The sequence below is a fragment of the Brachionichthys hirsutus genome, chromosome 16 (assembly GCF_040956055.1).
Source record: "Brachionichthys hirsutus isolate HB-005 chromosome 16, CSIRO-AGI_Bhir_v1, whole genome shotgun sequence".
Taxonomy (NCBI): Eukaryota; Metazoa; Chordata; class Actinopteri; order Lophiiformes; family Brachionichthyidae; genus Brachionichthys; species Brachionichthys hirsutus.
In genome coordinates this window covers 6,487,600-6,503,924 of record NC_090912.1, presented here as the reverse complement: position 1 = coordinate 6,503,924, position 16,325 = coordinate 6,487,600, and the positions used below count along the sequence as shown (strand labels likewise).

General features: G+C 43.5%; 4 protein-coding genes across 4 annotated transcripts; 2 read left to right on the top strand and 2 right to left on the bottom strand.

Annotated features, from left to right (window-relative positions):
• Window positions 1-548: 548 nt before the first annotated feature.
• Window positions 549-6,082, bottom strand: e4f1 (E4F transcription factor 1). Its single transcript, XM_068750121.1, has 14 exons — window positions 5,986-6,082; window positions 5,619-5,731; window positions 5,457-5,538; window positions 5,039-5,220; window positions 4,799-4,919; window positions 4,531-4,683; window positions 4,216-4,403; window positions 3,857-4,099; window positions 3,433-3,544; window positions 3,080-3,297; window positions 2,794-2,992; window positions 2,528-2,691; window positions 1,838-1,900; window positions 549-1,738 (listed from the first exon to the last, which is right to left on the bottom strand). The coding sequence occupies exons 1-14, from the start codon at window positions 6,080-6,082 to the stop codon at window positions 1,370-1,372; spliced, it is 2,304 nt and encodes a 767-aa protein (XP_068606222.1). The 3' UTR covers window positions 549-1,369.
• Window positions 6,083-6,257: 175 nt separating this feature from the next.
• On the top strand, window positions 6,258-9,736 carry narfl (nuclear prelamin A recognition factor-like). Its single transcript, XM_068749642.1, has 11 exons — window positions 6,258-6,327; window positions 6,850-6,945; window positions 7,029-7,172; window positions 7,287-7,416; window positions 7,509-7,643; window positions 7,942-8,060; window positions 8,168-8,297; window positions 8,378-8,450; window positions 8,554-8,691; window positions 8,971-9,128; window positions 9,359-9,736. The coding sequence occupies exons 1-11, from the start codon at window positions 6,262-6,264 to the stop codon at window positions 9,598-9,600; spliced, it is 1,431 nt and encodes a 476-aa protein (XP_068605743.1). The 5' UTR covers window positions 6,258-6,261; the 3' UTR covers window positions 9,601-9,736.
• A 146-nt stretch (window positions 9,737-9,882) lies between these two features.
• On the bottom strand, window positions 9,883-13,234 carry hagh (hydroxyacylglutathione hydrolase). Its single transcript, XM_068749643.1, has 9 exons — window positions 13,174-13,234; window positions 12,740-12,924; window positions 12,445-12,509; window positions 12,268-12,385; window positions 12,075-12,183; window positions 11,874-11,977; window positions 11,575-11,676; window positions 11,409-11,488; window positions 9,883-11,017 (listed from the first exon to the last, which is right to left on the bottom strand). Exons 2-9 carry the CDS (start codon window positions 12,842-12,844, stop codon window positions 10,918-10,920), a joined length of 783 nt encoding a protein of 260 aa, XP_068605744.1. The 5' UTR covers window positions 12,845-12,924; window positions 13,174-13,234; the 3' UTR covers window positions 9,883-10,917.
• A 377-nt stretch (window positions 13,235-13,611) lies between these two features.
• fahd1 (fumarylacetoacetate hydrolase domain containing 1) lies at window positions 13,612-14,367 on the top strand. The gene has a single exon (XM_068750348.1). It carries the CDS (start codon window positions 13,612-13,614, stop codon window positions 14,272-14,274), a length of 663 nt encoding a protein of 220 aa, XP_068606449.1. The 3' UTR covers window positions 14,275-14,367.
• The last annotated feature ends 1,958 nt before the right edge of the window (window positions 14,368-16,325 follow it).

Below are 16,325 nucleotides of genomic sequence, written 5' to 3'. Positions count from 1 at the left end.
GACGAGGAGGAAACTGGGACACACTCTCTCGGTACTGAAGTGGTTCTTTGCAAGAAAAGGTACTGCCAAGCCCCATTTCTCTATAAATACCTTTGCCGTTCTCTCTCACTCTCCCACACTCGCGCTCTGTCTTCCTCGGTTGCTCGTAGGGATGGGGCCCTCTCTGAGGGGTAAGGACTGACCCAGAAACAGACCGATGTACCAGGGACACTTCTGATTATAGCGACTGCGCTCACCTCTGTAATGGAACACCAAGTAAAGAGAAGTATCCTGCAGACACGCTCAAGGATGCACCAAATAGTGGCGTGCAAAATGCTTCCATCCAGACAATGTCCTTTTCACAGACATCGCAGGTTATTTCAGCAAGATAAAGCCACATCCAGGGTGGCTCTGAAGTTTAATTCAGCTTGACTGGGGTTTTGTAGCCCAGACGTATCCACATTTAAAATGTGTGGTACATTATGAAGCAACAAATAAGACAAGGGAGAACTCAGATTGTCAAGGAACCGAGGAGAGAATAGGACAGAACTCCCAAACAAGCTGTATAAAAAAAATAGCCTTTATTTAAAACTGAACAAAAAAACTTTTTTTAGGTCTGGTGTATCCATCGTGATTCCAAATGCATTATTGACCAGCTCAGGAGAAAACAAATTACCACCCTGTAAGGCCTTTAAAAAAGAAGCAGGTACACATCTGATCCAGTCTGTCTTTAAAGAGCATCCCGATTCAAAACTCAAATGGCAAAACTTTCATCGGGCTATGGCATTTTAGGTAGCAAACAAGAAAAGAAAGTCAAATTCTGACCCAAGCAAAGAAGGAAAGATGAGACAACAATTGACTGGAGAAAAACAAATTCAGCCTCGGCCATCTGAAAAGAAATCCTTTTTGTTTCTAGATGGATGTCCCCACAAACTCAGGCCAGTTCGTGATGCTAGTCACATGGCTGCCATGACCAGACGCGAGCCAAGCAGCCGTTCAAAGGAAAATGAAGCAGACTTAACATAAGTTTCAGAAATGTTCTCAATGATGCTTGAAAAAGACGTCGTGTGAATAAATGGGCTGTGGGAAATTGTGACGAACATTTTTCACGCTTTATACACAAAATAATAAACTCACAAATACTCAGAAAAAAAAAAAAGCATCACAGCTGCAAACTGTACGAGGTTCAGAAGTTGGTGAGCCGCGTCCATCTGCGTCAAGCACTCCAGAGAATGTTAAATAATTGTTCTTTTTGCAATCCTAAACCTTATCAATACTTTGGCCTTTGATGTGTAATCAAATCCCACACACGTTGATGCTAATTCTGCAGTAATTGCCAATAAAGCTACAGCTGAGCCAAATCTGAGTCCAGAGTTGGTACCTTCCTCCATCATACGATGACAGTCTGAATCTCCACCTCATCCGGTGAAGAGGTGATGGCATATTCCTCTTGCTGCTGCACAATTTGTATTCCCTCCACCACGGCCTCTTCTGTGGTAACCATAGTAACGGTCCCATCCTCCGTCTCCGTCGTAGCCAGAAGCGTGCCATCGCTGATGGCGGAGGCAAGTGTCATGGCCACCTGCTCCGTCAGGCTCTCGGGCGTGGCGATGGTGATGGTGTCGCCGCAGTCAGAGATGGACGCCCCTTCCTCATTGACCGCCACGTTGCGCACAATTATCTGCCGGTTGGCGGCCCCTCCAGCACCTTGTGACTGACTGACGATTTGTTGGACCACTTTTATGATGTGGTCTTCCATCTGGTAGAAAGGTTTTGTGTCATAATGGAAATAGACCTGTTACACTGCAAGCCCTTTAGATCAGCATCATCACACAGATGCCCTTGTTCTTGTACTGACCTCATTTTGAGTGTCTTGAATGAGTGTAACCCGTTGTTCCTGTGAGTCCTTCTCCGTTTGAGTCTAGAGGTCAGGAGGAAAAGTAGAGCAAACGCCATAAAGGACTCAATCTCACAATGGGCTACGTCGAGAAGCACGGTGCAAATATCTCCTTAAAAAGAGCCATGGAATAAAATATGTTTGATGAAAGGAGCTGCCTGCATTACGGGGAGAAACGTTTAGCTTGTTCTTAAGGGAAAAATTAATCAGAAAAAGACCTTCAGGCTGTGTCTCATGTAAATCCACCAATGCTTAAAAAAAAGCTATTAGTTATTTATTTTAACTGCTGACTTCCAGTAACTTTTTATTATTTCAATTTGCTTATAAAACCACTTTTGTCTCACAAATTATTATTTTTTATATTGACATTTGCCACCTTTTGGTCACTCTTTTGCAAATCTTATAGAATGCAAATAGTACTTTATTTATTTCTGCTAATGTAAGTTTGCTGTTGCTTTTAATTATTTTCTTTTTTTTTTTAAACCACCATTAAACATCTTCATCTTTACTAATCCTGAAATGCGGCGTTCAAAGCTGGAGGTCTATGCACTCAATAAACGTAAGTGCTCGCTGGTTTACTCTTCAATCTGCGACGTAACAGCGCGTCTAAGATTTCCAGCTCCGATTTAGGCTTTGAATAACCTCCCTCACCTTGATGATGTACTCCTGGGTGTCGGCCACCACCGAGGAAAACTCCACAAGGACAGCATGAGGATCCTCCGAGATGATGGCTGCTGTAGCGTGGCCGTCCACCGATGCCTGCTCCTCTGTCAGAACCGTCTCCTGCTCGCTGGAATCTTCTCTATGGCATCCTCCTGGTGGGAAACACAGGCTGTGTTCCAAGTTCCCTTTGAATCACTGCCTCAAATGTGTTGTTGTTCTCTTTAAATGTTGTTTTGCCGTGTGTCTATACTGACCTTTGGCACGCATATGCCTGTTGAGAGTCCCGTGTTCTGCAAAACCTCGATGGCACTTGGAACACTTGAAGGGTTTCTCTCCGGTGTGATGACGGATGTGTCGCACCAGAGAGCCTTTCTCTCTAAAGCCCCTCGTGCAAAGATGACACACATAAGGCTTGTCTGCACCATGGGTCCGCTGGTGAACCTGCAAAGCATTCTGAGAAAGACAAAGGAACGGATTTTACTGAAATGTATTTCCTTCTCATTCAAATTTCACACAAACATTGGTATCTACAAAAGTCACCTTAGTCTTGTACCCCTTGTTGCATCGGGAACATTTGTAGGGCCTGTCGTCCGAGTGGGACCTCATGTGCTCACGTACGTGCCCAATGGTTTTGTACAGTTTTCCACACTCCCCACACTTGTACCGCCTCTCACTCACATGGATTTCCATGTGTTTTTTGAGCAAGTAGCCAGTCAGAAACTCCTTGTGGCACAGTGTGCACTTAAAGGGCTTGTAACCTGCAAAAACACAAAGAATGCACAGAAAAAAAGTTAATATATATTACTCCTTTATTTGGCTTTCACATTTTCAAATGGTCAGAACAATCAAATGGGGGGGCAATGGACAGCAGTGATGCTACGTTATGGACTTACCCAAATGGCCCTTGAGATGAAAACGGAAGTAATTCAGTCCCTTGAAGGAGCGGTTACAGTGTGGGCAGGTGTGCAATTTTGCGGATGTGCGGACATTTCCGTCATAAGCGTCCTGCAAAAGAAACAAGAACAAACAAGATACTGATACTGTGACATGGTGACTCATAAACACCACGCAAACATTTATAGGAGTCATTCTGTGCCTAAAAGTTGTTTGGGAGGCCGATTTGCATAATATATTTAATTACTCTATCGGAGACAAAAGATAAACCTGTAATCAGAAATCAGGTCACAGATCTTGTACTTTTATAGTAATTGCAAGCAACAACAAAAACAGATTAAATGATTGAGAGAGTTACTGAAAATAAAAAAATAAGTACTGCAAAACATCTACAAACACAAAGCCATGCAGTAAATGTCTCACCCATACCTCTGTTGCCATTTCCACAAACTCTTCTTTAACCTGGAACTCAATGATACCTTCATCTTCGCAAGGACAGTCAGAACTCATTTTAGTAATCTCCTCGGCTGCCAGTGACGTCTCTTCAACGACAGCTTCCTCTGTCCCCAGCGTGAGGCCGGAGTTGATGATGGCCTGGCAGATGAGGCTGTCGCCTGCAGCAGCAGCAACAGCCAGGGCCTCCGCTTGGGACTGTTCTACTATGATCTGGACAGACGTACGGCAAGCAGGTCGGATTTTGGGGTTATATCTCTGACCATGTTTTGTGCTAAAAACATTATTAGCCAAAAAAAAATAAAAAGCTCTATTGTTCCTGCTCTCACCTGCTGTTCCTGCGTTGTTCCATCCACCTCCATTGTGAAGTGGACCTGATGGAGGACCTCTTGTGAGCCAGCTTCTACCACACTGACGACTGCAGTCTCAGCCTCTGAGGCTTCCTGCTCCTCCGGCTGTTGCTCCTCAACCACCACCTCTTCCTGTTCAGCCACAGCTTCATGCTCCTTTTCAACTCCTGGACAATTTGACAAGGATTCAAAATGACTAGCTGGACTGTCACTTCCACAGCCGTTCTAAAACCGTCTCAGTTGGGAGAGAGAAAAAAAAAAAAAACATTGTATGCAGTACACAGTAAGGCCAACCTTTTTGTACTCCATCTTTGTTAACCAAGATCTCCTTGTACTGAACAAAGCGGATCTTTTCAGTGCAGGGTGTGAGGGACTTCAGGTGTCTGGTGAGGGCGCCCGACTCTCTGAAAGACAGGCCACATAGACTACAGCGATACGGCCGCTCATCTGCAGGAGACGGGGGGGGGGGGGGGGGGGGGGGGGGCAGATAACGTTATTACTTAACATTTATTACGGGACATCATTCCAAGAGACAAAAACAGTCTCCGAGTACTGTTTGTACCAGTGTGTCGGCGATTGTGACGGATCAGCGAGCCTTTTGTGCAAAAGGAGATCCCGCACAGGTCACATGAGAAGTTCTTGTGATCACTGTGAGTTTTCATGTGAGTTCTCAAAATGTTGGTCTGTCGGGTCAAAAAAAATAAATGTATTAGAAGAGAGCAACAGCAAGTATTTTACATACCCAAGCTGGCATGAAAAGGAAATCCCCTGTTACTAATCTCAGGTGAAATGCGTGACTCACCGTCTTAAACGTCTTTGGACAAAGTTGGCATGTGTAGCGTCCCTCTGCGTTGACTTTATAGACACGGTTTTCACCAACAGCATCGACAGATAATGATCCTTCTGCCCCGTCCGGCTCGTCGGTTACTTCTAGTGAAGCACCTTTCTTCAGGTGGCCCGGACGCAGCGGAGAACTGTTTTTATCTGTGTTTGTGGGGGGGTGAGGCGTGTTGATAGACTATATGTGGATCTTAGATTAAATTCCTTTCTTTGTAACATTCTGTAAGCGAACTAAATATATACTATGCACTAAATGCCAGAATTAAGCAAGCAATCAACGGTTGATTTGCTGTAGCGACCCCTGATCGGAGAAGCCGAAGGAAGAAGAAGATAATATGCTTAAAAATAAATTGTTATATACAGTTCGAATGTGGGCCTACCATGACATGTCTTCAATTCTTCATTGTTCAATTCTTCAACAGCTTTTACCTCAGAGGAAGAACTTCCATTTGCTGCAGTATCCTGGTAAAATCCAGATACAACAATCAGGTTCTGGACCTGCAATTTATATCGGATTTAATCCCACATATCACAGCTCAAACCTCTGGACTGCTCGACTCCGCCCGTCTGCAGCTTTGCTGCAGTTTGTGTTGGATGAAAGCCTCGAGTGCGGAAAACTCCGTCTGACAGCGTCCGCATTTGTGGACATCTTCATCTGACAGCACAGGAAAAAACACACATTTCAGCATCTACGACTCAGTTTAGCTGATATTATCTCTTATGCATGCTAATGTCTGCCAGGATTTAGCATCCGGACAAAGCTTCGGCACACACGTGAACTAGCCGAAAGTGCTGCTAAGCTAACGACAGCTAGCTCTTAGCAACAATCCATGATAGAGGAAGTAAGCTAGGCCCAAAGACTATATTAGATAAATATTTGTGTTTTTTGAGTTTATGCAGAGAACTGACCCTCGTCTCCTAATGTGGTCTGAATTGTGATCGTCTCGCTGCCGTCATCCGTTTTCTCCCGCTGTGTTTCTGCCGTATGATTCCTTTCTACACTCATGTCGTTCGAATTCTCCGTCTCTGTCGCAACACCGCTGCTTCATAGAAGGGGAAAAACATGGCGGATTTACCACCTCGGAATCATAACAACAAAAGGGCGCGTGCGCGTGTCTACGTACAGCCGAAAGATCGCTATTCACGACACAAACATAAACAAAGAAACGCTTTACGGCAGTAAAGATGGCGTCCCAGTTCAGCGGTGTGCTGCAGCTGACAGATCTCGATGATTTTATCACCCCCTCTCAGGTATTTAAAGTTTATACAATATGGAATTATACGTAACAAATCAATACAGTTTTATTCCACGGGGTTTAAGTATTGGTGACGATTCATCGATAAAAGAAAAGAAATGCGAAGTCATTCTTGCATAGACAGTACGCTCAACTATTATGTGTGTTTTCATTCACGTGAGCGACCAACCCAGAAGCAAATTGAATCCATCCTGAAACAACTTTAACATAGCAAAAAAAATACTAGTACTTAAATATGTGTTTACCTTCCCGATTCTTGTCTCCTAACCGTGGACGGGGGGGGGCACCGTCGATATTGCGTCATAAACTCATTTTTGACTTTCCATTTCTATCCACTTTTTGTTGTCGTTATACTCTGTGGAAAAAAAATCTATCTCATATGTTATTTAATTGGTGATTTGATAAATACAGAAATAAATAAAACATCAGTTCTGGCAGTTGTTATAATAATCTGTTGAATCTCATTGTTATTTTAGCCATACTACATTACATGTGGGGTTTCTGTTTGTTTTTTCAGGAATGTGTCAAACCTGTTAAAGTAGAAAAGATAAAAGGCAAATCGGTTGCCAAAATCCAAATAGAAGATGATGGCAGTTATGTCCAAATCAGCCAGGTGGGTATCAAGACTTCATCAGAATTTGTGTGTGGAGTGAAATGATTGCGTTTTACAATGAATTAATTTGCCTTGTGCTTTAGGATGGTGAGAAGCAGAAGCTGCAGAAAGCAAAGATCACACTGAATGACTGTTTGGCCTGCAGTGGTTGTATCACCTCTGCTGAAAGCGTCCTCATCACACAGCAGAGTCACGAGGAGCTCTTCAAAGTGCTGAAAGACAACATGGTAGAGATGAATGTAGATTTCTGGTCATGATTGCTTTTCTAAGCCTTTTGAATATGATTGTTAAAATTGTGGCTGTCGTTTTATTTACCTGTGTACATATGGACACCTTTGCAGCTCGGTGGGACGGAGCAGAAGGTGGTGGTGGTGTCGGTGTCCCCCCAGTCCAGAGCCTCCCTCGCAGCATGCTATGACCTCAGCAGCACTGAAGCAGGCAGGAGGCTCACAGCCTTCTTCAAAAGTCTTGGTAAGGAGGGGAAAAAAAGGCTTTTTCCAAGTCAGATTAAAATAAGAAATGAAAAATGGGTTGGAATCTAAAGATCATTTTCATTCTTTCAGGGGTTCATCATGTGATAGACACGAGCTTTAGTCGGACCTTCAGCCTGCTGGAGAGCCAGAGAGAGTTTGTGGAGCGTTTCCAGAGGAAGGAGCAGGAGAGCAATGTTCTCCCCATGATGACGTCAGCTTGTCCAGGTGTGCTGCTAATTACCCTTTATCTATAATACTGGAGGAAGAAGCCCGTATTCTAAAAGTGTGTGCGCTGTGTAATAAATGTAGCTTAAGAAGAATAAGGAAACTGTTTCGCCAGTCATATACGTATAGTAATGATCATTTTATATTTCTGAGTTTCGGTTTGGGATTTCTTAAGTAAAATTCTATGAAGTAATATGATACGAAAAACTTTATTCACTGAATCTGTTTGCAGCTATCTTAAGGGAGACGCCTGCTTTACACATATTAACACCTACCGTTGTGCTTGTGTTGGAATCAGGCTGGATTTGTTATGCGGAGAAGACCCACGGGAACTTCATCCTTCCATACATCAGTACCACTCGCTCCCCACAGCAGGTGATGGGCTCGTTGGTAAAAGGCTACTTTGCTGAACAGCAGGTGTGGAAATGCCTGGGAACACACCAGACCCGGTGATCGTATGTGTGTAACTGTGTGGTTATCAAAACGGAGAGAATAACGAGTTGCTGCCGGGCTGTTTGTGCCAGGGGCTCAGTCCACAGCAGATCTACCACGTGGCTGTAATGCCCTGCTTTGACAAGAAACTTGAGGCCTCAAGGGCCGACTTCTACATGGACAAAGCTGAAACTCGAGAAGTGGACTGTGTCATCACCTCAGGTACGGTAACTGCGCTTATGGAGCTCTTTTGTTTATGAAGGTGCTTAACTTCACTTTAACAGTTGCACCATCTCATCCAGGAGAGGTGCAGAAAATGTTGGAGGAGAAAAATGTGTCTCTCAACGACATCGAACCTGCACCCCTGGATACAATGTCAGTTCTGGAACATTTTCTGTCTGTTTTTTGTCCTCCTTTAATATTGAACACATTTACAAAAGAAAAGACGGGCTCACGCTGCGTCTTATTCTTGTCTCAGGTTCAGCAGTGTGAGTGAGGATGAATTCCTGAACCATGATGGAAGTGGGTCAGGCGGTTACCTCCATCATGTCTTCACCTATGCTGCCAAGCAGTTGTTTGGAGAGGAAGTGAAGGATCTCACCTACAAGGTTCTGAGGTGAGTCCGTCTCAGCAGCTTTAAGATGCTCGAATGCTTTGTGCTTCTGACTCATTATTATACCTCCTGTAACAGGTGAGCTGGAAGAACAGCTTCCATCCATTTAGGATAAATCCTTGTAGCTCATATTCAGTTATAACATCAGTCAATTTTGAGCTGAGCTAATTACTGGTGTTATATATATATATATATATATGGAGGGCCAACTTTCCTTAATGTCATATTCATAACAGAATTTCCACCGAGTCCAATTTTCCTACCTTAAGCTCTGTGCCACAGGAATAAAGACTTCCAGGAAGTGACTCTAGAGCGGGACGGGGTCGTCCTGTTGTGCTTTGCATCAACGTATGGCTTCCGCAACATTCAGAATCTGGTGCAGAAGCTCAAGCGGGGAAAGTCCTCTTACCATTTTGTCGAAGTTATGGCCTGTCCATCAGGTATTGAGAAATACACAAAGTAAAAAAAAAAAAATTCCAAAGTCATGTCCCTTCATGCGTGTCTTTAGACTTCTACTCCTTTTGTACGGCGCAGGTTTGCTACACATTTGTTCATTTAGTTTCATAATATGGAAGTTGTAAACTCTTGTGTTCAGCCACTTGCACACATGCACTGAGCGCTCGCACAAAGACGTGTTAGCACTGCTAATGTGAACTCTGTTAATCTGCAGGCTGTCTCAATGGAGGTGGGCAGTTAAGGCCCTTACCTGGTCAGGACCCAAAGGAGCTTCTCCAGAAGGTGGAGAGGCTCTACAAGGCTGAGCGCTCCCTCCGACCAGAGGATGACTGTCGCGTTGCCGAGCTGTACCGGTCCTGGCTTCACAGCGTTGGGGAGGAGAGAGCCAAACAGCTGCTGCACACTCGGTACCACACGGTGGAGAAGATGACCAATGGGCTCACTATGAAATGGTGAACAGTGAATCTGCTGCCATCAGTAATCGGCAGGATTTTGCAGAGTTTTATTTTTGCACAAGTGTTTTTCAACAGACACTGAAAGCTTAACCGTCCAAATATATTTTGGTTTCTCTTCAAAAAAAGGTCCTGTGGTTGAGTTAAGGGGAACATAAACAGGTCTCATCTAACTTTTTAAGCCACTTTTCTGAGCTTATCTGTCTGCCAAGGTGGACGTGCGCAAAGATAACACTTTTCATGTGTATAAATAGTGTGTTAAATGTGAACAAATGACAAAGCAAACTATGATCATTCCTTGTTTATTTAAATGTATTAATAAATCTCTATATAAATGAATTGTATCCTTTTGTTTCAAATGCCAACATCGACCATCTTCACACACAGTTATAACCTCTGGAGGATGAATAACTTTTAAGATGCCTGGTTGCATCCCATACACTGCATGTCGACCCTGCTGCAAAGTATTGTGCAAATTTAACTGAAATGCACTTAAATAATATTTAGTGGTGAATCAGTTGTGCAGCATTCAACTACCAAAAGGAAGCAAGAGCAGTTATAAAGTAAACTATATGTCATCATATGGTCAAGAAGAAATAAAGTCAGCGCTTAAAAGCAATAAATACAGAGTAGCTCATTAAAAGGACGATTCTATTAATGTATTTTTTGCATGACAGACTGGGAGACCAGCCCTTTGTGCAAATATTGTTTTGTAATTAAGGAAGTAGCATGAATGCCTCTGGGAGAAAGCAGACTCCACTCCAAAACAAGTTGTTTTTGAGATTAGTTAGATATGAGTGCTGAAGCTTCTCAGGGTCGGTTTATTCCCCTATGAATTGTAGCATTTTCTAAACCTTGGATGACAAGACACTGTTTTTACAAGAAGATCACCACAATAAAAAGCTCACTGCAGTGTTCTTCTGTAACTTTCTGCAAAATCAGTTTGCTTTAAGATTTGATACAAAAATAATTTTTATGAATATACATAAATTCTAAATTCTAAAGTTTAGAATTTGACGGCTTTATTAAATAATAATTTGTAAATCAACATTTACTCATGAAAACATAAAAAAGTGTGGACATTAAAACTCTCATTTACAGATTAACAAACATATTTCTCACTTCAAGGATTATATTAATGGCTGTATATTCCTTAAAACACCAACATCAGCAGAACAAACAAATGAAAGAATAGCAGATCTGTTTTTAGCCATTTAGACGAACATCTTAATCTAGACCTTATCAACAATCGGTACTTCAATTACCGATTGCAGTGTTTTATGCAGTTGTTCAGAAACATTCAGCGTAAGAGCACTGGATGTCACTCCTTGGGTGCCCGGAAGCCATCTTTCTCTTTCCGCAGACTCCTCATAGTTTCAATCGGGTCTGTCTGTTTGACGTGGTCTTGTACGGACTTCTCTCTAAATGAAACAGAAACAAAAATTCTTTCAAGATGGCATATCAATAGCATAAAATATTGACATGTCCTAAAGAAAGCACGATGGAAACAAAAACACAATTTAATTTTTAAAATCTAAAACGGCTCAACTACACAATGCTGTTCTGCAAAATTGGGGAAGCTTTTAGATTTTCAAAATATAAAAAGGCACAATTATTACCGGTATTATAAATATAAAATTAAAGTTTGGATGGTTAGACGAACATGCGCTTGACAATAAATAACTTCAGACAAATGTCACTTTATGTTGTGGGAATAATAAAAAATATTAGCAGAGCTGACTGTAATAAGCTTTAAACAAACAAATTGTGACCATGGAAGAAATCAAGCTCTATAAACGATGCAGTACATACTTCACTCTCATAAAGGGATTAAAGGTAAATTCATCTGCCAGAGTAGACGAGATGGTGGGCTCGCCATTGCTGCACTTCTCCTGCAACAATATAAATAAATGGGATGAGAAGTTTTTATATTCACAACCATTTCAATGGTCGATCGTCTGATTGGCTGTGAACCAACCTTTGCCCAGGCCAGCTTCTTCTGAATGACCTCGTTGTCCGGTTCCACATGTCGTGCAAATTTCAGATTGTTTACGGTGTACTCGTGACCACAGTAAACACGCTGTAACACAAACACATCAAAGGAAGCCAGTTTAGTTTTACTCAGTATACTCACTTAATAGCTCATCTATAACACTCAAAATGGGAACGTGTCACATAGATCTGTGTAAAGCACTTTGAGTATGATTTACAGCTTTCGCATTTGCATTTGGACTTTTAGTTATACGTTAAAATTTCAGATGGGGAACGGATATTTACAGTTTCGGGGGGCAGACGTCCTATAATGTTGAGCAAGGCTTTGTACATTTGCTCTGCGGTGCCCTCGAAGAATTTGCCACAACCGGCGACAAACAGCGTGTCCCCTGCAGGAGAAAAGACAAACACCATTCAAGGCCGTGTCAATGCTGATGCCGCGTCGGGTTTTCGTCGAGGCTGCTTCGTGCAGTCAGACAGACATACCGGTGAAAACAGCTGGCGGCTCGGTGCTGTTTTCTTTGGTCACATAGTAGCAGACATGATCGGTTGTGTGGCACGGTGTTAGCAGACATTTGACGGCTAGTGATCCAATCTGGGGAAGCGTGGCAGCAGTGAGGAAACATCACACGCGTAGGGTTTATATCGGATTACAGAGCAGGAAGCAAGCTGGTCTTACTTTGAAGGTGTGAGAAGAAGAAACTTTCCTTGTAATAGCATCAACTCTGTCGTCGCCTCCATAGACCTTCAGTCCCGGCATTAGCTTGACCATCTTTTCGTTTCCACCAGCATGATCCCTGAAACGAGAGAACGATCAATTCATTGATTCTCCCGACACAGAGTTGGTACAACTTACCAGTGGTGATGAGTAGTGAGAACTGTTGTGAGTTTTACACCGTGTTTTCTCACAGCTTCCACCACCTGTCGAAAGACGAGAAGGGTAATCTGAAGTAAACGATCAACAGAATGCAAAGAAAATGAAACCCCAGATTATCGTGCGTGTTTAAAAAGGCTTTCAAAGCAGTCATTGATCACATGTAGTAGTAATGTAGCATAAGCATTAAAAGTATACGAGTAAAAGTAAAACACACAGCGTTACTTCCCCCAGCAAGTAACGCATGCCACTAGTGAAATGATCACGAAGCTCAGACCTTCAGTGGCTCCACGGGGTCAACAACAGCAGCTTCCCTGGAGTCCACATCGATCAGCAGGTACATGTAGTTATCAGACAGAGCCGGCAGCAGCTCGACCCGCATGTTAGCTGCTTCCACCAGGGACGACTTCCTCGCCGCGGCGTGAAGGAGAGCGGCTGCTTGGGCCTGGACTTCCACGGGCGCTTCATCAGAACACATTCATATTTATTTGCCCTGCGATACTTTAATTTGTTCAGACAAACAAAAACACCCGATGCTTAAAAATGTGACTGTCCCGCTCCCGTTAGGAACCACGACGCCGCTTTAGTAAACAACGTTAGACCCGCATAATTACATTTACCGTATCCATATCCGAACACGCAGTTTACGTTATAAGTCACGTACACGAGCTACCCGCGCTAGATCGATGATTGTTTATGCTGCGGACGTACCGAACTTCCCAGCTGTTGCTGCTCCGAGCAGAGCCCAGGCACCCCGTGCTAGTGACGTGGATAGCATAACAACAGAAGCTACATGCTAATCACCCAAAGAGTTCAGCTAAGAGGCAGTTCCGCTTCAACTTTGACCTCCCAGACTCGACCAATCGCTCCAAGAAATATATCAAAACAACAACAATTAAACACGTTAACATATTGGTTATACATGTAGTTAGTACATGGATCTACAGTACAGGTTTAATTTTTAAATATGACTCCACAAAATACAACGCTTTGTTTAGTTTGGCTTAATTACTAAATTATTATGTTTGTCCTCTCAGACTTGCCGTCGAGTAAACAATTCAGTCACCTCGCACGAGTTCAAAGTTCATTCAGTGTCCGGTCCAAAACAAACAACTTCAGAGCGGCTGCGCGTCCTCGTTCCCGCGCACAATGGCGTCGCGTAACATTTCCCGTTTTTGGGAATGGGGAAAGAAGATAATTTGCGTTGGGAGAAACTACGCAAATCACGCCAAAGAGCTGAAAAACGCGATTCCTACTCAGCCGGTGCTGTTCCTGAAGCCGCCTTCTGCCTACGTCAGAGAGGGGTCGCCCATCCTGGTGCCCGCGTACACCAGCGAGCTGCACCACGAAGTGGAGTTAGGAGTGGTCATCGGCAAAGCGGGCACGGCCATCCCTCAGTCCGCCGCCATGGAGCACGTTGCGGGATACGCGCTGTGCCTGGACATGACGGCGAGGGACGTCCAGGACGACTGCAAGTCCAAAGGTCTTCCCTGGACGCTGGCGAAAGCGTTCGACACCTCCTGCCCCGTCAGCGAGTTCGTTCCCAAAGAGCGCGTCCCTGACCCGGGCAACGTCAAGCTGTGGCTAACGGTGAACGACCAGCTGCGGCAAAGCGGCTGCACCTCGCACATGATTTTCTCCGTCCCGTATCTCATCAGCTACATCAGCGGCTTCATCAGCCTGGAGGAGGGAGATCTCATTTTGACCGGGACGCCTGAAGGAGTCTCCGCCGTGCAGGAGCACGACGAGCTGCGGGCTGGCATCGAGGATGTTGTCACCATGAGCTTCAGAGTGGACAGACGAGAGCAATAGACAAAAATACTCAGCTATGTGGCGTGGAATGTTGGAATACTCATTTTAAATTAGCGATTTAGGGACCAGCAGGTGGCGGTGTTGCGTCACAAAGACCACGTTACTTCAGATCATTCCTGATTGGGGGGGGGGGGGGGGGGGGGTGAGTTCTCAAAACAGTTTAAATGTTTGTTTTTTTCTGTGCTACCACTCTAACTAAAACGTGGAAAATATATTTGCATTGTTTCAGAGTGTCAATTCACGAATAAAATGTGCATTAATTTGTTGAGAAAACATTTTTATTATACATGAAGGCCCTGGTTTCAAAGTCATATTCACAGCTCGATAGAAAGAAAGAAATAAAACAACATTGAACATTTAAGAAAAAAGGACTGAATGTAAAGCAGAAGTAGTTATACAACATTTAATCCTTTGTTTTAAGCAAATGTTTAACAGGAACAAAGAATCAAACAAATTCATTAGGCAGAATGAACAGTTATATAATATAATACCTTCTTAACTTTTATAAACTACTTGGTATGCTATTTTATAACGACACATAATTTATTCTGCCCAGTAATCTAACCCAGATCAATTTGATTGAGTAAAAAAAAAATTGCCCTCAGAAATGCTGCAGCGCATAAAATCAAAATAATAAAAAAAGATGAATGCTAAATTAACCAATATGTGCGGCATTTTGCATTTTTGGTGCTGTTTAATGTGTTTTTCCTAGCCGGGGTCTTATGATAAACGACATCTTTACACCAGTGGGTATTTCCTACTGTCACATGAAACGGTGTAGTCTGAAATTATGCGGTGCGTCCTTCGGAAGCTCGAAAGTGAAAAAGTTTATCCACACGAGTTCAAGCATTCATGTCAGCGAGGCAGTTTAGAGGGCTCAGGGTTTGGCACTGGCTGCCTGCGGTCTTTGGAAAGCATTCTGCTGCTTGCCGGATTAGCAGAGACATGTTTTCTTCAGAAAGTTTCGTGGACCAGTTTCTGCCAAAAACCGCCATATGGAGGCATTTTTGCAACTGCGCAGTGAACTCTGGTGCCTCTGTGGCCTACGCCGTCTGGTTAGCTAACAGTCGGATAGACCAGAAAGACTCCTTTCCCCGACTCCGTTTAATAAAACATAGATTTTTCCTCTTCATCTAGTGTCATTTCAACTTTCAGGCTGCGTACCTTCATCGTGACCACATTCCGACTGGACTGTTTAACATCTGTTCCAGGTTCGATTACAATTCTCCCACAGGCTTCTCCGTTTCCAGGATCAATCGGGGCCTCCATCAACCTGTCCCAGGCCAGTCTGCTGTAACCCGAGTCTGTGTACATCGTCTCCTCACACCTGCAGGGCATGTTATGTCCAAGACTCACAGGACCCAAGCCCTGGTCCCTGGGGGACTCCGGGGGGTTATGCACGTCCATCATTAGGGCAGTTATGACACATTCAATTAGATTCAGGGTCTGGGAAACGTAGTCGTGGCCTGTTTTTCTGTTGCTCCATGTTATAGCAGCGGTACACATAGTATGGCGTGTGCCCGCAGGTGTAGTCTCTTATGAGATATGAATCATACTATTCACGGTACCCATGTGAAGGAAGGTATTACAGCCTCACGGGTCTTAACAATGACTTCAAAGCACTAGCTTAGCTCTGCTTTAGCGTTTACCACATGAAACAGTGTTTTGTCATGGAGCAGGAGTCTGAGAGGGCACATTAGATGCTTTCAAGGGAGAGCGGATTACATAGAGACCACAGCCTTTCCGTCCGACTCCCACTAGCAGTGGTGTCACCGGGGACATGAAGAAAAGCCATGGGGTAACAAAGATTTTTGGGAATTTTGTATTAAACAAAAGAAAAAGTGCAGTAAAAAATATGTAGTGCACCTGTTGAATTGACAGAAACACATTAGTGTTAAGATCAAGTTTTAGTTCCAATGTTGTAAAATAAGTCTCTACTTTATGGCCCTATAATACAAGAAAATCGCAACATTTGCTTTTGGAGCATATAAAATCTGATCTTCTATGTGGGTCTTGTTTTTACACTTTACTGTAACATGTCACCACAGACA